Genomic DNA, 26,880 nt, shown 5'->3' with positions numbered 1-26,880 from the left:
CTTCAATAGGGAACCATGGGCAAACTTGTTTAATATATTTAAAATATAGACACAAATCCTTAATTTTAACCTTTACTCCTCGCGCCTTTAATGCTTTGCTCAAACTTTCTACAACTATCTCATGTTCACTTAATGCCTGTCCCATTGCCAAAGGGAAAGGGAAAGGGGGTGCCGTCCGCTTACCGAGGTTCAGACGTCACAGCAGGCAACTGTGGTGTGGGCCTCTTTTACTTTCTCTCTTGCCGGCTCTCTCGGACAGTTCCGTCACTGAATCCTCCGTACCAGGTGCCCCATCCGTTGGGCACCACTTGTCCTGAACCAGCGGGTCAGTCAACGAAGGTCACCTGGGAGAGGAGCAGGGAATTGAGGGGACAAAGGACAGGAGACGCGAGAAATGGAGACAAGACAGGATTCTGATCAAGTCTCAGTAATAGGTTTTTAAAGGCAGCACACACAGAGAATTTTTCAAAGATAGAAGCATTATAAATTGAGCATGGTGGCACACACCTGTATTCCCAGCCCTCAGGAGGCAGAGGCAGGAGGATGGAGCTGAGTTTGAAGCCAGCCTAGGCTACATGGGGAGTTCAAGGCTGACCTGAACTACATAGTACGAAAAGAATGAAGGAAAGAAAGCCCTTTTTGTTTTATTTTTGACTTTTATTAATACATATTTACAGTACATAATTATGTTCACTATAGGAAATTGAGACATATACATAGCAAACTTCAATACTTTTAATCCACCTTCCTTTTACCCCTATTTCATTTTTCAGCATCAGATTCACTTACTTATAAGACCTTGTCTTAGTTTGGGGTTTTGCAAGGAGGAACAATACAATATGACATATTTTATAAGATTATTTTATAATGAATCACCCAAAGAATCATCTACAGGGACCAGGGAGATGGCTCAGTGGAATAAGCACTTCCCTGGCAAGCTCAAGGACCTGAGTTCGATCCCCAGTTCCACCAAAAAAAAGTAAAATAAAATAAGAATTTTTTTAAAAAGAGAGAATCATCTACAAAGAGAGTGCAGGAAATCTGTCCACATGCTAAAGACCAGAGAACCCAGTGGAAAGCCAGGATCCTGATACCCTGCATGAGTCTAGCTGAAGACCTAGAGCCCATAACAATGCCTCCCACAAGTCCTACTGAAGGCCTAGATCCCTTCACGGATCTGCACTGGGAAGGCCCGAAGTTCAGAGGTGGAAGCTAGAAAATGCATGCTAGCAGAATAAAGGATCTGTGCAAGAAGGCTGAGGGATCTGCCCTGGAGCCAGGAAGTGATGCTCAAGGTAAGCACCAGAGCTCCCCTGAAAAGTACCACAACCATCCTCAGTGACAGTGAGGTCTCGAGCTCCTCAGAGGATGAGCAAAGCTGAATTCTTCAAGAAAGCTAGCATGAAGAGTTCCCCCAGCTGAAGAGCCCAATAGGACCAGCAGCTCCCAACAGCTCCAGCAGCTTCTTCGCACAGCTTCCCCAACAGCCCCTCTACAGCTTCTGCAGCTCCACCTCTTATTCTGCTGGCCACAACCTCAGGTGGGCCTCCCTCACCCAGCACCACGCTAGTTCAATTCAGCTGTGCGTAACAAGTTGCACACCAGTTGGCATCCATCGCAGATCTGATAGAGCTAATTATCATGTACAAAGTGAAAACCACATCAATAGTCAGAAGAGCATATAAAACAAGTAAGACAATTGCACTAGGTCAAAGTACACTTTTAGATACATTGTCCATGCCGAATTACAATAACTTTATTTCCTCTCTTTTTCTTATTATGCCTGTTGTCTTGTAGTCTCTTTTTTTCAGGTCAGAGAAACCATGCAGAAGCTTATGTGTCTCATTTATGTCACTTAACACTATGATCGCAAGTTGCGCCCATTTTCCTGTAAACGACTTGCTCGTCCTTCGTTGTGCCAGGGTAGTACTGCATTGTGCACAAATGTCTCCTTTTCTTTGTTACTCATCTGTTCACAGATGGAGGCTGCTTCCAAAGCTACCCATTATGAATTACACTGAGAAAAACATGGATACGCATACATGCATCACTGTGGTATGAAATCTTTAACTCTTTTTGGAAAGATACCCCAAAGAGCTGGGTCAAATAGAATTTCTATCTTTGATTTTTTTTGAAGACTTGCCATACTTTTTTAAAAGAAAATTATGTATTTGGCACAAGGTCTCACTACCCAGTTCAGACTCATAGTGATCCTCCTGTTTTCAGCCTCCCCAGCGCTGGAGTTACAAGGCATGCACTGCCACCCCCGTCTCAGTGGCTGGATCAGGGCACCCAGGGGCTTGCCTGCCTGGTATGTGGTACCAGGAATGGAACCCAGATTTCTGTGCTTGCCTAAGCAAGCGCTTGACACGCCATACTTTTAAAAGCTATGTAGAGTCAGGTGTGGTGGCATACACCTGTAATCCCAACACTTGGGAGGCTGAGGCAGGAGGATCATTGTGGAGTTCTAGACCAGCCTGGGCTACAAAGTGAGTTCAAGGACAGCCTGAACTGCATAATGAGACCCTGTCACAAAAAGACAATTGAATGAAATCAAATCAACTGAAGTCTATCTAAATTCCCCTTAAAAACTGACAGGGATGGCCATTTTCACCTAGACTAGGTTTATCAAGACCCTCTGACCTTCATGGCCTGGTTTGGTGGACACATCTATCATGCAACCTTCCTAGATACTGACAACCAACCAGAATCCCAAAATGTGTATCATCTCTGTGTGTCATCTGGGAATAAATCATGCACTCTTCAAGACAGAAGTGTATTGTTGTTTCCTGTGGCATGTGCATGTTGTCCTTCCAACTGTGACCTCTTCATTCTGTGTTTCCCCCACAAGATGTTAGGTGTAGCCTAGGCAGCTAATTAATATTTAATTGCCTAAAACAGCTACTTGCAAAATAAATGTAATTCATTTCAATATTAAGAACTACAGAGCCTCTTTTTTTTTTCTCTTTAGAGATCAGAGAAGCTCCTGACCCCGTGTGTTCCCTCAGTGCAAATTCTCAAATAGTTTTGTTTCTGCTGAGCTCTAGTGAGTTTATCAGCAGAAATGGCAGAAGGAAAAGGCTGAAGCCAGACCCATTCTAATCATTGTGTTTATTCCACAGCAAAATGGTCTGGCCTCATGTACAGATCCACTATGAAATCACATGGGCCTAAGGGCCGCTATGGCAGTCCTCCTGCCTCAGCCTCCCCAGTGCTGGGATTGTAGACTTAACAACCCACTACCAACACCAGCATCCTGACTCCAAACCAACCCAAAACAAGATCAGAGTTGGAATAACCCAAGTCATCTAAAAATACTTTTGAAGAATTCTAAGACTTGAAATTAGACTGGAGACATTAGTACATTTATGGAATGTGCAGGCAACTCTCCTTAATCAGATTTTCCAGTCTCCAGTCTTACCTGCTCCAATCCATCCTCCAAACAACTGTCAGAAATACCTTTCTAGCAAGCAACTCTGAAAACACTATTCTTCTTCTTCACAGACTATTCTCCCAGCTCTACAGACCTTTACCTTTAAATCTCTTGTCCTGGTTCGATTCCCACAACTCCAGCCAGCCAAACATGCCCTGAAGGCATTCTGGGCCAGCCCCCCCCCAAAAAAAAAATCCTTCTTAAATTTCTTGTCCTGGTACTTCCCTGCATTCTCCAAATCAGTCATGTCCTTTGTCTGTGCTGCACACTAGATCCTGACCACTCTTTTCTGCTGTGGTCTGATGCAGTGTGCTTTGTTATCTACCATCCAATGTCATCATGAACTGCTGACATTTTAATGTGCTTATGGTTAGGACCTCGAGCTATCCAAGGGCAGGGACCTGCTTTTATTCATAGTTACCACTCTATTGTTAGGGACCTAAATAAAAACCGGATGGAAATTTGTTTAGCAGACAATCTAAAGTGAGTGTTTAAATTCTCTGTTTTATTTTCAATGTTTTCTGGCATGTCCTCCAAATAGTCCCTTACCAGTGCATGTTGGTCATACATGGCTTCTCGGCTTTTCTTTTGGGTTTGCTCTTTTTCCGACTCGTCAGACATTCTTGGTCAACTAAAAGGAACTTCCAATAATTTCTCTCTCCTGTTGCTTACCCCGAATTGAGAGGCCCTTTCATTTCTGGTTACACCCACTCTCCTTCAACTATTTTTGCTACAACGATAACTTTGTGGCCACTAAGAGGAGAGCCCATTTCCACATGCACCCAGGCACGGGCAGCACCTGCTGAGCACAGGTCCACCTCTGCAGATGCGGCCACAGATTCCAGTATTTCAGTTGGGAGTCCCTAAGATTCAGGACATGTTCTGGCCTGGAAGGAGAAGGCGGCAAGGGCTGTGGTGATGGAGTCATCAAGGTTTTCGTGGTAAGGCTCGCAATCACGGACAGTTAGGGGTCCAGGCTTGGAGGTGAGCTCTCGGGGCAGCTCTGTTACGCCGTCTTTCTGAACTGCCTGAACCCGGGCAAGCTTAGGCATTTTAACCTAGCCAGTTTATGAAAGTTTCACTACAAACTACAGAATCCAAACTTTTTATCATAAGGTCTTTATTTTTGTTCCATGTCTTTAACAGTTTTACAGATTTCCATATTCCACACCCTTCCCTCAAAATACAGAGGCAATCACTCCAGCTGTCTGTCAGTCTTCAGCCCCCATCCCCTGCCCTGCTTCCATTACGCTATGTCTCCCAAGGGTCGGGGGATAGCTCAGCGGCATAAGCGTCTGCCTGGCAAATGCAGTGTCCTGAGTTTCATTCCCGGTACGCCCTCCCCCGCCCCTCAAAAAGAGATTATTCTGTCTCCCAAATCATCCCAGTTTAGAATTAAACAGTCAGGTTTATTTGTAGTCCCCATAGTCCGATCTATTAGATCCAGTGGCTGTCGCGTGCTGCCAGGGAGGCAGGAAGAGGCAGGCAGGGCGGGGACCGGGTAGAACCTGGGCCAGGGGACGCCGCACTCGGAGACCGCGGGCACCGCCCGCGGAGACCTACTGCCCTAGCCCAGTGGGCAGAGACCGGAAATACGGCCCTCCAGGGGGCGGAGCAAGGTGGTTTAGGGCGGGGCCAAGGTCAGTTGACCAATCAGAAGCGAGTCCCTTCAAGATGAGGGCGGAAGAGAAGGAGTCTAGTTCCGGTCGCGGCGGCCTCCGCCGCCATCTGTCACCTAAAGTCCGGCTCCCGTGCCGGTCACTGCTACTCTTCCCGTCTCGGCGGGCCCTGCGTCGCGTCCTGCCCCCTCGCCGCTCTCTTCTTGTCTCCGTCTTCTTCTCCAATGGATCTGGTGGGAGTAGCGTCCCCGGAACCAAGGCCGGCAGCGGCCTGGCAACCCAGCAAGGTGAGTGGTGGTCGAGGGGAGGCGAACCTACCTTGGTCGCCAGGGCGTCTTCTCCCGAATTGCCGGGAGAGGGGTGCGGGAAGTTCTAGGGACGGGGCCGCCAAGACCTCGACCCGCAGCAAGGGGCAGGCTGGTGGGAGGAGGCGGCGGGGCTGTCGGAGGCCGCGCTAGGTGGGCTGAGGTCTGACTTCACATCCTCACCTGTCTTCCTGAATCTTGGTGGCACATACTGAGCAGAACGCTCCGTGCAGAAGCTGGCACTGGAGGGCAAGAAGCGCGATCTTATTTTTCACGGGCTGAGTCAGCCCAACACGCAGAAAAAGCGAGACAGAAAGTTGATTTAGGATACTGCTTCCTTAATTTGACAAATGTTGTTATGCCAATTCGGTAATCTCTTGTTTTTGAAATAGTAAAGATAAAATCTAGGCGCACCGTCCCTCTTCAACGCAAATACTGAACTGTACGCTACGTGTTTGACTTTCATGATCCGTCTGGGCTTTACCATTCAAACTTTCTCCTGGAATGGCAAACAACGCCTGTACCTCACTTCTAGATTTTCTTTTCAGGCTCCTCCTCTCCGTATTCTCATGAGGAGGATGGAAGGGCCTCATCCTCTGCGCTGAGGGCTCAGTTGAGAGCGAGAGTGCCCCTTGGAGATCTGTGTTCCTAAGCTAAGGTTGAGAAGGAAGCCAGCTCATTTCCAACCTTCATCATTGTCTTTTGCTTACTAACACGGAGCACTTGTTTTACCTGAAAGTTCACCTGTTAATCTTGTGGGTCTTTTACTCTTAGTCTTACCAGAAAAGGGATAAATGGCTATTAGGGAATGTTGACTTTGTAAAAATTCTTATGCAACTTTAGGAATAATCTGAATCTATTCCACTGATAAGTATATTTAAGTCTACATGTTATGTTTTTTCCTGTTAAAACTTTTTCTTTAACATGATCAAGATCAGTAGGCAAACTTAATAACAGACTATTAATAATGTACTCTGTGTATTAAATTCTTCAAGTTAAAGTAGAAATGAGACAAACTGCCCTGAATACACCTTAGTCTCAAAACAAATTTCACTTAGAAGACTAACAAATATTTTAGATTAGTCATGTTCTCATTTAAGTGAACATCAAAACTCTAAAATTCCACTTTCATCATTTAATAAAAAAATATGCTCTAGGATTTAACTGATAGTCAGGTGGGAAGATGAGTTTTTCACAGGTGAAATAATTTGAAAGAGGCCAAATGTACTATATTATTTCTTTTTTCAACTTTCTCCTGTGGAAAGCCCAAAGGAGTATAGAACCCACATGGAGACTTGTGGTCAACTTGAAAACTGGAAGGAATGTTTAAGGCTAACAAGTCCCAAAACTTATCCTCTGAAAAATCATTGAGCCAGGTGTGGTGGCCCACACCAGTGATCCCAGAACTTGGGAGGCTGAGGCCCGAGGATCATCATAAGTTTGAGGCCAGCTTGGCGTACATAGTGAGTTCAAGGCCAATCTCAAACTACATAGCAAGACTGTTTCGAAAAATCGTTAAACATTCCAAAGAACTTTTGCTTATATTGGTCCTACCTATTGATATTTGTCATATCAAATATTAAAACTGAGAAATTTAAAAATCAGTTAAGCCACTTAAGAGTAATATAAAAGTAACACTTTTATATTTAAAAACCTTCTCCTAAAAATTAGTATATAGTATTGTTTTACTTTTTTTGGTCCTGGGAATTGAACTTGGAACCTTGCACTTGCCAGACAAGTGATTGAGCCACTGAGCTATATTCCCGGCCACTTGTTTTACATTTTTGCAGATCTCTTTAATATCTCATTTATTGAAAATGTCTGGATTCTCAGATCTACTTTTTCATTGAGCTCTAGTGTATTTTGCTAAAGTGTATGCAAAAGACCATCCTTACAGGTATGTAATTATAGCAGACATAATGGAAAATTGGAAATATAAGCACAGTAGAAACACTGAGAACTAACTGAATTAGACCCTAAAAATACACACTTGCTACCCTAGAAAGTTTTAGAAAATGCAGGGTGCCAGTTACAAAATGCTGAAATGCTGCTTTTTTTTTTTTTTTTTTTTTTTGAGGCAGGGTTTCACTGTGAACTTCAGGCTGGCCTGGAACTTACTAGGTACCCCAGGCTGGCCTTGACCTTATGGTGATTTGCCTGTCTCAGTCTCCTGAGTGCTGGTATTACAGGTGTGTGCCACCACACCCAGCTATAAAATGACTCAGCTACTCTACCTGGATTATATGTACTAGCTGTATGGCTAGAAAAGGGACCTTGGGTGTGGTTTTGTGTGCTTTAGCTGACTTTTTGTTATGCGCCTCCTTCAGGTTTTTTATTTTACCTGATTCCTTCAACAATGTTGTCCTCAGTAAAACCCTTCTGTGAGTGAGACAAGTAACTAGGGGTGCCCTTAGGTGCTGGAAGGAAAGACCTAGTTTTCTCTGTGCCTTACACCAGCAAGCGTGGAAGATTGTGGCCCTGCGGAGAAGCTGAAGAAACAGTTGGGTGGTGACAGCTTCCTCTTGGAGATGGAAATAGGCTTAGGGTCCTGCAGCAACAGGGGAGAAAGACTGGACGCTGGCGACAGGTTTCTTGGTGCCCTTAGTGAGGACCACGTGGGCTTCCCTTCACCTTAATGCTATGGGGAGTCTGGGTTGAAGACATAGGAGCTGCTCAGATAGCTGGATAGGACAGGGTGATGAGCTTTCCTGTTGCCTTGGGTCACTAACTTGTGTTGGTTTCAGAGTTAACAAAGAGTTTGACTTACTGCAGATTATGGGATGGTGACGGGGCTCTTCACACTGCACCCTGGGGCCTTTCCCAGAAGCCTTGGTTAAATTTTCCCAGCCCTACTCCATGGGCCAAGCTGGCTGTACCCTGGGGAAGGTCAGGAGGGGTATAAGCCCCCTGAAGCTGGTACCCACACTGCCTGGGAAGTGTGGGAGGCTTTGGGTAGCCAGATTTAAGTGTTTGGCTGCATTTCCAAGTGTGGGGCTGTTACCCTTCTGGAATGTTCCCTTACTGAACTTCCTCCAGTGGAAGTAGCCTCAGGAGAGGGCCTCAGCTGAGCTGGGACACCTCGGCCAGCATTGAGTGCTTCTTCTCATTGGAAACTACGGCAGGCAGTGAGCATGATGGACTCCACCCTTCCACGGACTCCTGCTCTGTCGTGGGGTGCGTGGCCCCTAGTTAGTGGAAGGTCCACAGGGAGTATTGGCCTAGGAAGTGGGAACAGGGAGAAGATCCAGCTTTGTCTGATTGTGTGGACCCAGACTCAGAGGAATTGACATTATTTGGTGTAAATAGAAAGGGGGAAGACCTTCAGAGAGGAAAAAATTGTGTGTTGCGGGGGTGAGGCTAGCAAGCTTAGTGAGTGGTTTGTGTCACTGGAGTGCAGGACAGGAAAGCCAGCGTGGGGCGGTGGTGAAGGCCATTCTGTGCAGGGGAGTTTGGGTTTTCTGTTGCTGGCAGGAAGCCGAGTGCATCTCATCTCCCGCGGGGTGGCTACAGGAACTTCAGGCGGTAGGATCCTCCTGCCCTGGTTAAAGGCTGGACACTTCCGAAAGCAGTCTCACCTGGGGTTAGAAAAGCCTTTGTCTTGGCTTTTGCACCATGAAAGTGGAGATGATATTGCAGTTGTGGTTGGATTTAAATGATGCCTATAAGTTATACATAGCTAGGCAGGCAATTTAAATACAGGAAATGCTGAAATGTTATCTCTTATGCCTTTAGTCATTGTCAAATGTGAGTGAGAATTCTGAGTTGGAGGATAGAGTCCTTGGCTCTCTGGAACCTGGACTTTGACACTGTCCAGGACAAGCAAATTTAGGTTAAAGAGTGGGAAAAAGCCAGCGGAGTCCCGTGACCAAGAGCCTGGCAGTGGTCTCCAGATTCCAGAGCACGTGGGTTTTCGGGCTTCCGAGCCTCAGTGGCTGATTTGCTCCACGTGGGTTGGAGTCACCAGACCTGCAGGCGGCCTCCTTGGCTCCTTGGGTCTGGCCCTGGCCGAGGCTGCACCAACCCTGAAGTGGTAAATTTAGGTGTGTGCCAGGGCCCAGGCCCATCCCCACAGCCTCAGAGAAGGGACAAAACCGATCCTGATTCGCGGCGGGGAAATACAGATGCCACGCATCATCACAGGCAGTGAGAAGCCACAAAAGAGACTTAAGGGACCAGAGCCCATCAGACCTGCATTTTTAGAAATACCATCGTGTTGTGGTATGGAGGATGGAAACAAGCAAGGAACAGAGAGATTAGATGTTACTTGAGACAGTTGTGAAATAAACCTAGAATTTGTGTGTCAAGAAGGGTGAGACATTGGTGTTGTGGAAGGTGTCTGCTGAAGTGGCTCAGAGTTACAGTTCTTTGCTGTACCCTTATTGTTTGAGTCTGTCTCTGGAATTCTAGTTTAGAAATCTAATTTTTGTTACTTTGTTTTAGCATATACCGTGATGTCTTGAGAGGGTTTGACACTGAGCTAGAACTTAATGCTTAGATTAGAATGAGAACTGGGCCAAGCATGGTGGTACCCACCTGTAATTCCAGCACTCCAGAGGCTGAGGCAGGAGGATAGACAAAGGTTCAAGGCCAGCTGGCCTACATGGCAAGACCCTTCCTTTCTCAAGGGCTGGCAAGATAACTCAGAGGTCTGAAGAGCCTGCTTAGGTAAGCTTAGGCTAAGGACAGGGACCTACATTTGATCCCTGGCACCACATGTCACACCAACTCCACTCCCAGGGCCTGCTGGGCAGGCTGAGTGGGACACACACACACACACACACACACGCCCCTTTTTCAAAACAAAAACAACAAAAAAACCCCAAGAGACCTGTCTGGTGAGCTTAGAATTGGTTGAGCCCAGAGCACTGCAGCGCAGGAAGCTCTGCTCAGCAAGCCCTGCCCTAGGCAGGGGGAGCAGACGGTTGGAACAAGAGGAGGCCCTCAGACTCCTTGGCTGCTGGTAGCCTGGTGCTTCCCTCACCCCCAAGAGCACAGCTTCCAAGCAGGCCACAGTGCACAGGCTATTTTAGTTTGTGTTTATCCTTGTTTAGATTTGAGCTGGAGATGTTTTTATTTATCTGCAGCCAAGGGTGGTGGTGCATACCTGTAATCCCAGCACTCAGGAAGCTGAGGCAGGATTGCCGTGAATTTGAGGCCAGTCTGGGCTGGGTAGTGAGCCAGCTTCGACCACATGTTGAAACTGTCTTAAAACACCTTGGGGGAGAATGATATATTAGAGGGAGGGAAGGGAAGGAGAGAGAGAGAGAAAGAAACTCACTATTATAAATTGAGCATCCTTTTAACCTTTCTTCTGTTTTAACTGCATAGTGTCCATGGGCCAACCCTCAAAAGACAATGTCCTGCTCTTTGTCCGATGTAATGAGCGAGGAGTTGGCTAAAGAACTACAGTTAGAAGAAGAAGCTGCTGCTTTCCCTGAAGTTGCGTAAGTAAAATTCTCCAAGGATTTTTTGGGTCTAGCAGTTTCCTGTAACAAAGCTTTGGGATTCAATGTGACAAGTGATGAAGAAATAGATTTACAAAACACGGTGTGGTAGAAAGTGAGCCAAAGGGGAGGCTGCGGCTACTTGAAGTTTGGTCCCTATCCTGTAACAGGGTGAGCGTCCCTAAAATTTAGGGCTCTCAGAAACTTTCAGATTTTGATTTGAACATTCAGATTAGGAATCTTCAGCCCTGAAAGACTACAGAGGTTGTAAAATCTGAGTCTGAAATCTGAAACCCTGATGGTCCGGGGCCTATATTTATTATCTTGGATAACCTACAGTTTCTCTGTTCATTTTTTTTCCTTTCCATTTGTTGTTCTATTTGTCCATGTTTACCATATGTAATGTTTCTATTCCTTGTGGGGAATTGGTACATGTGCATAATGCTATACATCTTAATTCATTTTTTATCCTTCCTCTATTTTGTTTGTTTCTTTTTCTTTTCTTTTTTTTTTTAATGTATTTGGTTGTTATAGGATCTTACAAGGCACAGCTTAGACTCATAGTGATCCTCCTGCTCGACCACATGTTGAAACTGTCTTAAAACACCTGGGGGGAGAATGATATATTAGAGGGAGGGAAGGGAAGGAAACCTCCCTAGTGCTGAGATTATAGGCATGCGCCACCACACCCGGACTCAGGCGGGCTCAGCCCGCCCTAGGGGGCCTGGCTTGTGTGGCATGTGGTGCTAGGGATTGAACCATGGTCCCTTGCTTGCCTAAACAGGCGCTTTAGTCCCCTGAGCTATCTCACTGGCCCTCATTTTGTTTTTTGAGACTGGGTCTCGCTCTGTAGTCCAAGCTGTCTTTGAACTCATGCAGCCCCAGCCGGCCTCCAGCTCACAGCAGTCGTCCTGCTTCAGCCTTCTGAGTGCTGGGATCTCAGGTGTGTGCCACTATACCTGGTTGGTTTTGTTTTTGGAGAGTGGGTCTCACTCTGTAGTTCAAGCTGTCCTTGAACAAGTCCAGGATGGCCTTGAATTCCATTCTCCTGCCTCAACCTCCTGACTGCTGGTGTCCACCCATCTAGTGATTGCCTTTTTTATTTTTTGGTATGTGTTGGAAATTTGTAATGCTTACTGATGGGTTCTGGCCCGAGTATAGTTTGCTAGAATTATTATGGTGGTCATCTAACATGGCTGAAACCCCAAAACAAGTTTATCTTCCCAATGATCACTCCCTCCTTCTCACCACCCCAGTCCCAGATACAGTTTCCTTTCCCTTTCCCGCACCACAAGGGAGACCCCAGTCAGCTCCTTAGGTGTCACTAAACCTGCCCCTCGAACTCCACCTGTCGAACCATAAAGTCTCATTCTCATCTCCCTGGGATTTTCTCCGCATCTTCAGAGTTGGCAAAGGCCTCTTTGATCCTTCCTGTCTCTTCATGCTGCTGGAAAAGCTGACATCTACGTTCCTTGTGTTGGCTTGCTGTGTATACAGGACACATCCTAGATCCTTTCTTCACTCCTAGCCCTTCCCTCCATCTCTTGATCCCTTTCCTCTTTCAGAAAGATCTGCCTTCTGACTTTTCATTATCTATCTACTATTCTGCTCTTTGTTTATGTTGGGGCTTCTCAGATAAGAGAAACCATGTGATATTTAAATGTTGGGTCTGATTTGTGTCACTTACCATCACCGGCTCAAGGAGGATCCATTTTCCAACAAGTGAGTCTTGTTTCTTTATGGCAGAGTAGCACTGGGCAAATGCCACATTATCCACTCTTCTGTTGATAGATATATAGGTTGCTTCTAAGATGTAGTTATTATGAATTGTGCTATACACATGGGTGTGCATGTAGCACTTTAATATGTCTTTAATTCTCTTGGGAAGACACCTAGTAGGGGAATAGCTGGGTCAGATGGAATTTCTAGTTTCAGGGGTTTTGTTTGTTTGTTTGTAGTTTTTTTTTTTTTTTTTCTTTTTATCTCCATTCTGACTGTGTTGGTTATTTTTCTGTGGTTGCTGAGACAAAATACCCAATTCCCAAAATTATGGAAGGAAAAGTTTATTTAGCTCACAGTTTGTGGAGGTTTTAGCCTGTAATCAGATGCCTCCAAGGTAGGGTAGGGTGGCACAGGGGCAGCAGTTCAAAGCTGCAGAAGATGACAAAAGCAACCAGAGTGGTACACGCCTGTAATCTCAGCGCTGGGGAGGCTGAAAACAGCCTGGGGAGAATCACTACTAGTCAGAGCTGCCTAGTGAGACACTGTACCAAATACATAAATGGAAAAAACAAAACAAAAAACTAGAGCTAAAGGGAGCCAACAGGCCTCTTTTCCTCCCTTATATTGTATGCTGTCCCCCCATGTAGGACTCCGGATATTACAAAGTGAGGCCTCCCCACCCCCTGCTGAGTCACTTAGTTACCCTTCTAAACTTCTCAAGTTGACACAATGGACAGTAAGAGGTGTGTCCTGTTGTGTCACTGGGGTGTAGATCTGCTGAGTCACTTAAGCTTCCAGACTTCTCTAGCTGACACAGTGTATCAGCTGTTGTATTGGTCTGCACAGTGGCTCTGTGGGTTTTGTAAATCAAGGTTAATGCAGCAATTGAACTAGATGAGGTGTAGTTTTCAAGTGTTTATAGTACATCTCTTCCATCAGTATTCCTGTTTTGCTTTGTTTTTGAGACTGGGTCTAGCTGTGTAGCCCAGGCTGGCCTGGAACTCAATTCAATCTTCCTGCCTTGGCCCCACAAATGCTGAGGTTACATGTGGGCACCACCATGCCCACCCAACCCTTACCAGTTTTTGTCTACCCCTTGATTAGAACTTGAAACGAAAGTGCTCCAGGTCTCCAAGGTCTCCAAGCGGGTTTTGAGCTTTCTCCCCTGGGTCTCTTAACCCTGGCTGGCTGGTGTTCTCCGGGTGTGGATGTTGAATCCTGGCTTAGCAGGGCTCTTGCCCGTGGCTGCACCAGGGTTTCCCCGAACACAACGTGTCCTGCTCTCGCAGTCTGCAGGCCCTGTCTGCACCAGTGTGTCATGGTAACTCCTTTCTGTTACTTTGATCAGCGTTGCAGAAGGACCATTTATTTCGGGGGAGAATGTTGACACTTCCAGCGACCTGATGCTGGCTCAGATGCTGCAGATGGAGTTTGACAGAGAATACGATGCCCAGCTGAGGCGAGAAGAAAAAAAATTCAATGGTGACAGCAAAGGTACAGTGGCCTCGTGATGGCTGCAGTGGCTCGGAGGAAGAGCTCCCTCGATGCTGCTACTAAATCTTCAGCTCTCTTTGCCTTTTCAGTTTCCATTTCCTTCGAAAATTACCGAAAAGTACATCCTTTCGAAGACAGTGACAGCTCTGAAGATGAGGTAGACTGGCAGGACACTCGCGACGACCCCTACAGGCCAGGTATGAGGGATCTCTGAGGGGTAGGAAGGTGACTTTTCCCCGGCACTCTTGGTTTTATGTTCATCTTTGAACCTCATTTATTGGTTTGCTGTTAGATCCCGATGTCTGCTCAGCGTGGCCTGTGAGCCGTTGAGCTTTCCCCATTTTCATTTCCTTGGCTTGTTTTAATTGCCTTTAGCAAAACCAGTTCCCACTCCCAGAAAGGGTTTTATTGGAAAAGGAAAAGACATCACCACCAAGCATGATGAAGTGGTGTGCGGGAGGAAGAATACAGCAAGAATGGAAAACGTGAGTTAGAGATTCCTCCTGTCCCTCGAGAGTTGTATATGAAGACATTGTAAAAAACGGGGTTAGAAATTGTCTTAAATTTTTCTACAGATATCCTCTTGCCTAAAGATATTTTAGTTGTGATAACTCAGCCACCAAAGAAACATAAAGTGCTTCAGAATAAAATGTACCAGCAGTACTTTGAAAACTAATTTGATTTATATTGATTCAGTTGAACAGTTCGTACACAGCATTTGTTTTTCTATATATTATTTTTTGTAAAATAGCACCCTCTACCCAAGAAACTGGTAACAGTGGCTACTGGGGCTAGGAATGGGTGTGAAAAATACTTTAGGATTTTTTTTCTTTCTTTTTTTTTTTGCGGAACCGGGGATTGAACTCAGGCCCTTGCGCTTGCCAGGGAAGCACTTATTCCACTGAGCCACCTCCCTGGCCCCTAGGATTTTTTTCTTTAATGCTGAAAATTGAAAGTAGGGCCTCATGTTGTTTACTAGGCAAGCACTCTGCCACTCAACTATTCCTCAGCTAGAGGTTTTTGTTTTATGTCTGAGCTGCCTCCTGCAAAATCAGAAATAAAATGTAATTATAGAGAAGTAGTGTTCTAGAGCTGGGTGTTGTGGTGCATACCTGGAATCCCAGCCTGAACTGCATAGTGAGATGCCCGTCTCAGAAATAAATAAAACCACCATTGTTCATCTTTAAATGAGTTTTTGTTTTTTTCTTCTGCTACAGCTGTGGGTTGTTTTTGTAGCCCAATCAATATAGAATATGAAATCTGTTCTTAGTAAAAACTGCTTTGTTTTAGGGTCTTTGTCTGAAAATATTTAGATGCTAATTCTTCTATTTTGGGCAGTTTGCACCCGGGTTTCAGGTAGGAGATGGAATTGGAATGGATTTAAAACTATCAAACCATGTTTTCAATGCTTTGAAACAACACGCCTACTCTGAGGAGCGCCGGAGCGCCCGCCTGCACGAAAAGAAGGAGCACTCCACCGCGGTGAGTGGCGTGGAGGACCGCGCACTGGGAATGCGCATGCGCACGTGAAATGAATGCTTCGTGTTTGATGCTTTTTCATGAGATTGGCTTCCAAATCAAAGACATAAGTAGAAGTCAAATGGCTTTGCTATTTGGCTTTTCAGATTTAATGTAATCATTAGTAGTCACTTAAATTCATGTTTTAGTGGTCATAAATATTTGGACCGTGTAGTTTACACTTGAATGTTCCAGTATTTTTAAATAACGTTACCTAAAGTAGTATTTCCTAGGCCAGGCATGGTGGTGCACGCCTGTAATCCCAGCACTTAGGAGGGTGAGACAGGAAGGTTGATGGAGTCTCGGGTCAACCTGGGCTACATGCTGAGACCCTGTCTAAGGTTTTGATAAGGCTAGTGTGTGAGCTTCTCCCTTTGGGTCTCAGGTTCAGGTTTTGGGTTAAAGGCTGAATATGAAAGCCATAGGCTTAGCTCTGGAAAAAGCCCAGCAGGCTTCAGGGAGCCACACGGAACCCACAGGGCAGGCGTGGGAGCTCAGTCCTGCAGAAAGAAAGGGGCTGTGGTCTCCGCCATCTCCAGAGCTGTCTGTGTGTTGCAAGTGCCAGCCTGGCAGACAGGAAAGGCTCCAGGGCAGTAGGCAGGGGATATTGGGAAGGGGCACCCTGCAGCTTCTCTGCAGAGACCACCCCTACCCACCACTCACCCCCTATGTCCCCTGGCTGGGGCAGGCAGTGTCACTCCCTTTCCCAGGCTTTGATTTGCTCCTTTGGGGCACATTTGTCTCTGCAGGGACAGTGGGGAAAGGGGAGGGCTCCAGAGGAGGCCAACGTAGCAGAGGCTGAGGAGCCCTGAGTTGCCACCCAGCATTGCCAGGGCCATGGGTCCATCTAGGATCGTGCCCCTCTCTATCCATGGTGCCCCTGAGTGCCCTACCTGGGAGGAGGGTGTAGGCCCCAGGTCAGTCTTTCTTGGAGAAGCCAGAGCCCTCAGCTCCTCCCCAGCCCTGCCCTGTCTCTCGCAGCGAGTGCGGAGTTGGGATGAGGAGGCCACGTATGCCAGGAAGAGACGGCGACAGCCACACTGGGCGAGGGCCCCCCAGAGCCCGGGCCTACAGGTGCTTGGGGCCGGAGTGCCTGGGATCTCTCCCTCAGCATCTTCAGCACCTGGGTCTTCACACTGGGGCCCTGGTGGGCGGTAGCAGAACTAGCCTAGCCTCTCCCCGGAGTCTGTGGGGCACAGCCATTGAGCTCCTTCTTAGGCGACACTGCCATTGCGGTGGTGGGACCCTTACAGGCCATGGACAGACTGAATCTGAGGTGCTTGGTCCCCTGTTTTTCCTGTGTCCTCCTTCAGAACCTGCCCCTCTGGGGCATCACCTTCAGAAGTCCTCTCCCTCCACTTGGGACCTCAGTCACTGTGTCAGCCCTGATGATTCTCTGGGGCTGCCCTTCAGGAAGGCCTGTGTGTGAGGACAGAAGTGCTGGCTCAGGCCCTGGCCCCTGACCACACTCGTGTCCTGCCTGAGCTAAAGGGCCAGACCTAGGCCGCACCCAGAACCACCGCAGGTCTGGCTGGTGACTGTCCTTGTAGGTCAGAGATGACGAGCACTTCAGAGACCGCGCGCTCAGACTGCAGCTCACAACCCGCTTATGCTTCACACAGTGCTGACTCTGCAGTGAGACCTGAATGCTGAGGGTTTAGTTTAGAAAAACAACTCGTGCACTTGGCTCAGGTGCCAACAGAGGTTTCCCTCCACACTCACTGGGGCTTGTGTGCCCTAGGGTCGCCAGCATTTCCGCAGGGACTCACTTTCACAGATGTTGGAGCTGTTTTGTTTCATTTTATTTTTGAGGCAGGGTCTCAGTTGTGTAGTTGAGACTGGCCTTGAACACTCTGTGTAGCCCAGGCTGGTCTTGAACTCAGAGATCCTCCTAACTAGGCCTCCTGAGTGCTGCTGGGTTGGGATTACAGGTGTGCACCACCATGCCTGGCTCTTTTTATTTTTTATTAGTTCCTGTTTAAGGTTTTTTTTTGGGGGGGCGGTAACTTGATAGAATGTTTTTTGGAGCCTGACATAAAGATATATATTAAATAATAAAAGTTTAAAAGATACAGATGAATTTTGAGTGTTAGCTATTGGAAATGGCTCAGGAAGCGTTTCGTGAAGTAGCATCGTTCTCACCATGCCTTCTCTTTTGCAGGAAAAAGCGGTTGACCCCAAGACCCGCTTGCTCATGTACAAAATGGTCAACTCGGGGCTGCTGGAGACCATCACTGGCTGCATTAGCACAGGGAAGGAGTCCGTTGTCTTTCATGCATATGGAGGGAGGTAAATGAGCAGGAGCACACAGCCCTCAGCCCCGTGGGTGGGTTTGTACAAGGTCAAAGTTAGTGCTCCATTGCAAGCAGAGTCATTTAAAACGTGTTCTACACAGTTATTTATATTCCTTAGCTATTTAACTTGTTTCATTTTCTAGATAAGACAATTACATATGATCATGTATTGAATTATTCTGTAAAATAAAGCAAAAATGAATGCTGGGAGTTGGGTGTGCTGACACACAACTGTAATCCCCACACTTGGAGGCCGAGGAGGGGATCACAGGGTGAGTCTAGGGTAGACAACTTAGGGACTTAGCAGGACATTGTCTCAAAATAATAAAATAAAGGAGTTGGGGGTGTAACCCCATGTAAAAGCCTTGGACTCAGTTCCCGGGATGGGAGAAAATTGGGGCTCAGGGTTGTACGTCAATGTAAAGTGCAAGATTCGTGTAGCCCTGGGTTTGACCTAGTGCTAAAAAGAGAAAAAAAGGTTAAAAGAAAAGTAATTAACATTGGAGCATCATTTTTCAAGCTATGTGATTTCATAGCTTACCAAACATCGCTTGAATTTCCTACCTCAAAAAATAGGATTTTTGTGAGAGTAAATGAGAGCATCTATGATGATACCTGATTTAGAAAATAATCTTAGCGGAGATTTATTTCTGCTTTTAAGCTTTATTTCCCTTTCTAAATTTCAACTGAGGGCTCTCTGAAACCATGTAAATATAACTTAATGGTACAGATTATTTTAAGATGAATGAAGCGGGTGTGGTGGTACACACCTGCCATCCCAGCTAGGGAGGCTGAGGCGGCAGGGTCACTGTGAGTTCCAGGGCAGCCTGGGCTCCATGGTGAGTTCAAGGATGGTGGCTGGACTCAGTGGCATGAGAGTAAAGGAAGGAGTGTGGAGCTGTGTGTGTAGAAGGCAGAGTGGGCAGTCCGCCCTGTGCTGTCAGGTGGATGTGGGGTGCTCAGCTAGAGTGGCTCACGTGGCCCCCTTCCTGGGGGAGGGGCAAATGGCCCCCCGCTAGACCAAACAGGCCTGAGGCTCCAGGGAAAATGAGACCTGGAAGAGAAAGAAGTGTGGGTGCTGCCCCAGGTCACAGCGAAGCTGAGGACGCTGTTGCACAGGGGCCAAGGGGAAGGGAAGAGGCATGGTTCCCCACTGAGTGGTCATCAGTGGTAGCAGTTGGTAGGAGAGGGGTCACTGCGCTCCGCACCTGCTGCCTCCCCTCTCCTCTGGACCCAGCTCTCCTCCCTGGCCACTCCTGGGTGCCAGTACTAGATCCTCACATCCCCACTTCCATACCTGGCTACCTTTGGGGTACCTCCCACCCTGGGGCCCTTCGCACCTCTTCACCTGCAGCTCCCCTGAGGCTTCTCCAACACCCTAGGGCTCATCCCACCTTACCCACTCCCTAGTCCTCTCCAAACCCCACCGACCCATTCTCCTGGCTGTCTGAGGCTCTCCTGTGCCCACTGCCAAAGGGCCTTGTCCCCTCATGGTCTTTATCCTCTCTGGGCCCCTTTGCACACTTGGGGCTGGGACCCCGCTTCATCTTTACATCTGTCCTGAGTGAGCCAGTTATTTTTGAAGAGCTATATATTGCTTCTGTTGAAGTTTACCTTTGAATTTGCCTAGGTAGACTAGCCCTTTTAACATTCAGATCTTTGCATTGTTTCCCAATTTTGATTACATAGTCATGAGGTGAACACTGTTTAAATTTGGTAGGCTGAGGCAGGAGGATCATGAGTTCAAGCTCAGCCTGGGCAGCTTAGCAAGACCATCTCAAAATTTAAAAAAAAGGTGAGAATACAGCTCAGTGCAAAGGACCTGGATTCAATCTCCAGTCCAAGAAAGAAAGAAGAGTCGGCCAGATAGCTCAGCGGACTAAAGCACCTGCTTAGGCAGAGTACAATAGCCGGGGTTTGATCCCCAGCTTGCTTCCACTTAGCATGGAAGATGGAAAGGAAGACATTAAAGCTATTCCTACAGATGTGTCATCAAGGTATTTAAAACAACCCTTAATGAGTTTAAGAATCGTGACAAAATACATTAAAGATGATTTCAGTTTTTTGGGATTTTTTTTGGCAGAACCAGGGATTGAAGTCAGGCCAGGGAAGCACTTATTCCACTCAGCCATCTCCCCAGCCCCTGATTTCAGGTTAAAGATTGCTTCAGTAAACTAAATCCACGTAAGATCATGGGTGGGTTCGATCAGCCAGCCCCGCCCCCAGGTTGCTGAGACAGCCCCATTGAGACTGGGCGTGGTGGCACGCACCTGTAATCCAAGCATTTGGGAGGCTGAAAACAATCACTAGGAATCCGATCTATGTAGTGAGACCCTGTAGACCCTGTCCTAAATTCATAAAGAAAAGAAAGAAAATAAGCTGGGGACAGTGGCAAGTGAGTAGTCCTAAGAGTTTCAGAGTTCTGGGCATTGGAGAAAGCTTGCGCAGTCAACAACACAACTCCCAAGCTAAGGTTTTAATTAAGAGCAGAAACTGGAAGACATACAGAAGCCGAGACCTGACGCTCTCAGAGCAGGGAGAGGCAATTGCCTGGTACAGAATCTTTATTTTGAATTTTTTTTTTTTTTTTTTTTTTTTTTTTTTTTGCGGAACCAGGGCTTGAACTCAGTCCCTTGCGCTTGCCAGGAAAGTGCTTATTCTACTGAGCCATCGCCCCAGCCCTTGAAATCGTTTTACTTGTGAGCTGAAAACTTGTACTGATATAATGTTTGTTCTTCCACTTAGCATGGAGGATGGAAAGGAAGATGTTAAAGCTATTCCTACAGAGTGTGCCATTAAGGTATTTAAAACAACCCTTAATGAATTTAAGAACCGTGACAAATACATTAAAGATGATTTCAGGTTTAAAGATCGCTTCAGTAGACTAAATCCACGTAAGATCATCCGCATGTGGGCAGAAAAAGAAATGCACAATCTCACAAGGTAAAGAAAATCATGTGCTAGACATCATCTCTCTTGGCCTTATTGTACTAGGACTATTAGCTGGGCAAAAAATCCACGCTTCCTCTTCCATTCATCTGTAGAAATGACAAAAGGCCTTGCAATTCTGGTGCTTACTGAGGCCTTCATGAGAAAATATCTCCATACATTTGAGCTGAATTCATTCTTTCGGAATGAAAAGGCCATTTTCTTCTGGGATTTGAGGGGAGACGTAGGGTTCCATGGTGTAATGGTCAGCATGTAGACTCTGAGGGGAGACGTAGGCATTTTCTGCTTAGATATTTCATTATTCTAAATGTTCCTTTAAATTGTCTAAGAATTAAAATGTCCAGCTTTCAGTTAAGCTTAGCACAAATAATGATTTCCCTTTTTTCCTTATACAATATTGTTTATTACATCTAATTTATTAATTTGATGGGATATGGTCTTAATCAAATTGCAGTTTGCTGTATTGGACTTTCTTAGTTTTCTGCAGCTTTTTTCCTGTGAAGGAATTTCTTATATTAACCAAGAAAGTTATAAACTTTATTACTAATAAATCTTGTCATTAGATATCAAATTTAGTTTTAGTTGCTTTCTAAAGATGTTTGTTTTCAAAAGTAATTATATGTGTTAGTTGCAAATTCTCCTTAGAATTTTCTAGAATAAGTCTTGGAGGTCTTGCTGTCCTGTCCTGTGTAGCCTGGGGGCCCTGTGTGAGCTTTTCACCATGTTTAGTGTGGACGCAGACTCCTGACCCGCAGCTTGGCCTCGAGGCTCAGTCCCAATCTCCTGTCCCTCTCCTCCTGGCCCGGTGTGTTGGTGCTGGTGCCCTCCAAGTGGCCGTGCCCTGAGCGCCCCTCATTTCCTCACTGTCACAGAAGAGCCTCCTCCGGGAAGCCTTCCATGGGACCCGCTCACGTCTCGCCCATGCGTGTATTGCGCTGCTGTCGCCTTTTCCTTCGTCCCCCCCCACTCCGCCCACTATGTGGCTTCTCTGTCGGCAGAGGCTGGCCTTGCCGTGTGTGTTGAGCCACGCTGCCCAGGTAGAATGCTGTGCTGGGTCAGGTTAGGTATTTGTTGACGAAATGACATTTTCTCCTCCTGATCTTTCTGTGCTTGCTTGTTAATCTCTGTGCAGAATGCAGAAAGCTGGAATTCCTTGCCCGGCAGTTGTGCTGCTCAAGAAGCACATTTTAGTTATGTCTTTTATTGGCCACGATCAAGTTCCAGCCCCTAAGCTAAAAGAAGTACAGCTGAGTAGTGAAGAAATGACAGACGCCTACTATCAAACTCTTCACGTAAGTTGTGCCTTGAGAAGGGTTCACGCGCTGACTTTCCAAGTATTTCCTCTGTGGTGGCAAACTCCTGTGGATCCAGCTACTCGGGAGGCTGAGGCAGGAGCATCCTTTGACCCTGCGCATTGAGGCCAGCTCGGGCAACACTGGGAGACAACAATGAGACCCCCCCAATGCCCTCTAAGCTTCAAACAGTTTCCCCCAAGTGTAGTGTTTCAGGGTGTTAAGGACAAGCTAAAGTCTGTGAAGGAAAGCAACTTGAGTCCTCCTGTGTCCGTATATGGCCTGGAGTGGTTTTATGAAATGTAGGACTCCTTGGAGCGAGAGAAAGCTCCCTGTTCACCTTAGTGACTTAGAGCAAGAAGCTGTTTTTCAGAAAACTTGCTGAAATAAAACTACATTACTACGTGTGGCTAGTGTAGTGCTGTCTTGGCCGTGTGCTTCTGGGGGCGCACAGTGGAGGGAGGTCGAGGAAGCGGGTTGTCTGTTGTAAGATGGGCAGGGAGGAGTGGGGTGCAGCTGTTCCGGTCGGAACCTGGACCCCGTGCTGGCATCCAAGGGAGCCACCTGCTCTGCGGGACAGCTACTACATTTCCTCTGAGATCTCCGACCTTGCCCAGGCCTCCTGTGCTGTCCATGCCATCTGCACTGCTTGGCCAGACCCAAGGCGCCAGGGTCCCGCAGCAGCTGGGCCGAGTGGGGACATTTGACCCAGGTGAAGGCGCAGGTGAGCTGGCGAGTAGGACAGTCGAGTCCGTGTCGCTGGCTCCCCTGGCAGGTCAGATAACTGGGCACAAGACGAGGTGGTGCGAGACCATGCTGTCTGATTCTCTGAAGGACAGCCAAGGCATCGATGTGGGTCTCCACCGTAAGTCCAGAGGGAAACACTTTCTCCTGGGAATTATATGTATGTGTGTATATAACCCAATGGAGTCTGCATGGGGCTTTGCCCTTTCTAGAGCGCAGTGGCTACCTCAGTGCCCTGGTTGTCACCGCAGCTGGCTGTGGTCACACCCACATGGAAATGCAGATCTGACCCATTCCTGCTCGTGCTATAGCAAAGCAAGGAAGCCTTGTCACACCGAGTGTCTGCCCTCCCTGAACAGCAGCAGCAGCCCAGTCCTAGGTTATGCAGAGCAGAAAGGAGGTGGGAGTTTGGGGCTGGAGATGTGGCTCAACGTAGAACACTTGCCCATGGTGCTACAGGTCCCAAGTTCAATTCCCAGCATCACAAAACAGAAGAAAAGCAGAGGAATGAAGCTTCTTGGGCTTGGTTTATTTTTCTAGAAGAGACAGATTTTTATCCATGAGTAATCATGTGCGTAAGTCAGAATTGTGCTTTGCTTCTAAGCGTGCACCTTTTCCCTCACAGCTGATGCAGCAGTTGTATCGCGAGTGCATGCTGGTGCACGCTGACCTCAGCGAGTACAACATGCTGTGGCACGCCGGAAAGGTGAGGTGCGATGGTGCGGGCTGGGGCTGTGCTGCCTGCCGGGAGGGACGCCTGTCCGTGACACGGCCCTGTGCTCTGTCTCCCAGGTCTGGCTGATCGATGTTAGTCAGTCAGTGGAGCCGACCCACCCTCACGGCCTGGAGTTCCTGTTCCGGGACTGCAGGAACGTTTCCCAGGTGGGCTGTCACCAGGGCTATATGTGGGGGGGTGGCACAGGTTCCCGTATTTTCTCCTTCCAGAGATTTAGGGAACTTGAGGACCATGTTCTTAGAGAACTTGAGGACTGTGTTCTTAGAGATGGATGAAAGATGCAAAGATCAATGTGCCAGATTTCATTTCAGTAAGAATTTGGTGCCAGGCCTCACATTTCATAATTGCTGAGGAGCAAAATATTGGTTCCTAAAGTTTAAACAGCTGAGTAGGCATTTACTGTGCCCATGGCTCTTAAACCCAGGCTGGTGAAGGGTGAGCTCGTGTTGACTCGTGTGCTTGCTGCCCTTATCACTAGCAAAAGCATAGCTGAGCTTGGTGGCGCACATCCGTACCAGCACAGAAAAAGGCTGAGGCAGGATGATCACTGAGTTTGAGGACAGTCAGCGCTATGCAGTGGGCTTGAAGGCCAGCCACCACTGCAGAGCAAGACCCTGTCTCAAAAAAAAAAAAAAAAAGACAAAACTCAGGGAGGTAAAAGTCAGTGAGCAGAGTTGGACCCCATCTGCCATTTTGAAGGGAACTTGGTTAGCAGCAGTCAGGTAGGAAAGGGCTTTCTAAAAGACTAGCTTCATGTGAAAATTGCTTCTAGGTGTGCTTGAAAGGTTTCAGCTCGGGGTGTAGAATGTGTTGCATCGCACAGCCATGGTGCCCAGCAGGTCACGTTCGGGCTGCAGATGGCGGTCGCCACACACCAGATCCAGCAGGCTGTACAGATGTGTGGGAGGCCAGCAGGCAGGCTGCATGGGACAGTGCGCCTCTTGCCACCCCGTCCGTTTGTACAGAACCTGGCTAATGGCTCTCGCTGGCCCTCTTGTGTTTTGCTCAGTTTTTCCAGAAGGGAGGCGTGAAGGAAGCCCTTGGTGAGCGGGACCTTTTTAATGCTGTCTCGGGCTTGAACATCTCGGCGGATAATGAAGCGGATTTCTTAGCCGAGGTAAGTGGTGCCCAGAGCCGCAGGGAGGACAAAGCTCACAGCCTGAACAGAACGACTTCGGAACTTTTCTTGAGATGGGTTTGGTCTTTTCAGACTTAAAACTTACATTAGGAAGGACAAATAACATATTTCTAAGAGTTTCCTTTGTTTCCTAAATGAGGAAAGTAATTGTTGAAAGCACTGATGCTCAGACCCTGCTCTTAACAGAGCAGAGAGTTAGCAGTGACCCTCCTTAAAAATACTCAGTCGCTGTATCTGAGCTGCAGAACCATAAAAAACCCACAGCTCCCTCCAAAGGAGACAACGTTGAGCCAAGTTGTGAAGCAACAGCTAAGTGTTCCCAGCCGTAGAGCAAGGCAGAGAATGGCTCTAGAGTCTGTTCCCGAGCTTCCCAGCTGGACCCGAAGGTCAGAGGGGAGGTAACGAAAAGATAGTGAAATTCAGCCCCAGTGCAGTAGCTCAGTAAGTACCGGTAGCTGTTTCAGTTTTTCAGCAAATAGATGCTGGCATTTCCTTTTCCCCATTCTCAGAAAGCTTTATAGGCTTCAGACATTACTCACTTAGCGACTTACCTGTTTAACGCCTTTCAGACTTGGGACCCGCAGCTGGGACTTGTAGCCTGCCCTTTTGGTACAGCTCTATGCATCTTGTTGATAGAGCCTCGATGTCTTTTTGGTGCAGTCCGCCTTGGTGACGCAGTGCTGCAGTTTGTCCTGATTGTAGTCTACAGTACAGCGCTATAGTTTATATTACCCATTACAGTGCTGCATGTAAGACTTGGGCAAGTACAAGCGAAGTCACCAAGCCAGAGTTTCCTTAGACCAGTCTTTGTTCTGAATGTTGTAATGTGCACGCTGCGTGCAGTTCCTTACTTAGTGACAGAGTCCTGTAAGGACCTGGTCCAAGGCATGGCGCTCAGGTGTAGGAGGAGCATGTCTGTACACAGTAAGTCCTGACAGCTGCCAGTGGCTTGTTTCACCATATGTACATCTATAATTCTGTTTTCTTATCTTTGTTTTTTGGGACAGTCTCACTATGTAGTTCAGGCTGGCCTTGAACTGGTGGCATGGCGATCTTCCTACCTCAGCCTCCTGAGTGCTGGGATTGTCCGCATTCATCCCCATGCCCAGCTTGCACATACTGATTGGAATTCAAGGCAGGCATGAGTGTTGTTTGCTTTTAAGTCAAAAAATGTTAATGTATGAGGAGTTTTCACTAAAATAGTAGCCAGGTATGGCGGTGCAGGCCTGGAATCCTAGCGCTCGGGAGGCTGAGGCAGGAGGATTGCTCTAAGGTCGCCCAGCCCGGGCTACATAGTGATACCCTGTTTCAAAACAAAACCCTAAATTGGTATTCAGGTTTAATTGCACGATGTGCTCCACAAGTTGGTTTTGGGGTACAGTATAGTTCGGGCCCTCATTCTCTAAAAGGTTCACCATCTCTGTCTTAGGTAATTATTAAGACAGTAAAAATATTGCCTAAGTCTACAGTGTGGTTCCTTCAAAGTAGGAATTTGATAAATGAACCTGATGTGTTGACTTTAGATAGAAGCTTTGGAGAAAATGAACGAAGACCATGTTCAGAAGAACGGAAGGAAAGCGGCCGCCTTCCTGAAGGATGATGGCAGCCCTCCAGCACTGAGCCCCGAGTAGCGTCAGCGGCTGCCCACGGCGAGCCAAGCCCTGGCGCCCCCAGGTCCCCAGCGCCCAGGAGCGGACGTGGTGCTCTCGTGCGTCTCCCTTGTAACCCATGTGGCAGATGTGTGGAATTTAGAGCTTGGCATTGAGAATAAAATGTCACTACCTCTCATAGGCAGAATGATAGTTCTTCAACAGCTGTAGGGCATCTAGCAGTGGGAGACTGGACGAACCGTACATGACTCGTGCTATGAAATGTTGTGATGCAATCCTAAAATAGGATCTAAAATACGAGGCCAGGTCAGGTGTGTTTACAAGGGAGGTGGCGAAGCCTTTGCTTCCTCCCGCACTTTTGTGTTGCATCTTTGCTCACATCTCTGTTACCTTCCAATTAGCGCTTCCCAGTTCTCTTTCCAGACGTGATTCCGAAGGCAAGCGTCTCTCCTTGGGGTGGTGCGTGGAGATTTGGCCTCAGGTTGCGGGCAGAGACGGCCGTGCATGTATTGGTGCACCACGAAAATGAGCACATGTTTCGTGCTCGTGTCTAAGTAAAACCATCGAGGCTTTTGGAAAGAG

General features: G+C 47.3%; 1 protein-coding gene across 2 annotated transcripts; it reads left to right on the top strand.

The window, feature by feature from the left end:
- The first annotated feature begins 5,245 nt into the window (after nt 1-5,245).
- On the top strand, nt 5,246-26,642 carry Riok3 (RIO kinase 3). Of its 2 annotated transcripts, none has more exons than XM_004635810.3 (13): nt 5,246-5,339; nt 10,686-10,801; nt 13,872-14,017; nt 14,107-14,214; nt 14,393-14,502; nt 15,356-15,499; nt 17,697-17,824; nt 20,575-20,772; nt 21,911-22,070; nt 23,440-23,520; nt 23,607-23,696; nt 24,560-24,667; nt 26,212-26,642. In XM_004635810.3, exons 1-13 carry the CDS (start codon nt 5,277-5,279, stop codon nt 26,317-26,319), a joined length of 1,560 nt encoding a protein of 519 aa, XP_004635867.1. In that variant the 5' UTR covers nt 5,246-5,276; the 3' UTR covers nt 26,320-26,642. The 2 variants fall into 2 exon arrangements, with proteins under 2 accessions (XP_004635867.1, XP_023576142.1); XM_023720374.1 differs by lacking the exon at nt 5,246-5,339 and adding an exon at nt 5,930-6,015.
- The last annotated feature ends 238 nt before the right edge of the window (nt 26,643-26,880 follow it).

Source organism: Octodon degus, unplaced genomic scaffold (assembly GCF_000260255.1).
Source record: "Octodon degus isolate 3935 unplaced genomic scaffold, OctDeg1.0 scaffold00075, whole genome shotgun sequence".
NCBI classification, from domain to species: domain Eukaryota; kingdom Metazoa; phylum Chordata; class Mammalia; order Rodentia; family Octodontidae; genus Octodon; species Octodon degus.
This window is presented reverse-complemented; position numbering and strand designations above follow the sequence as displayed.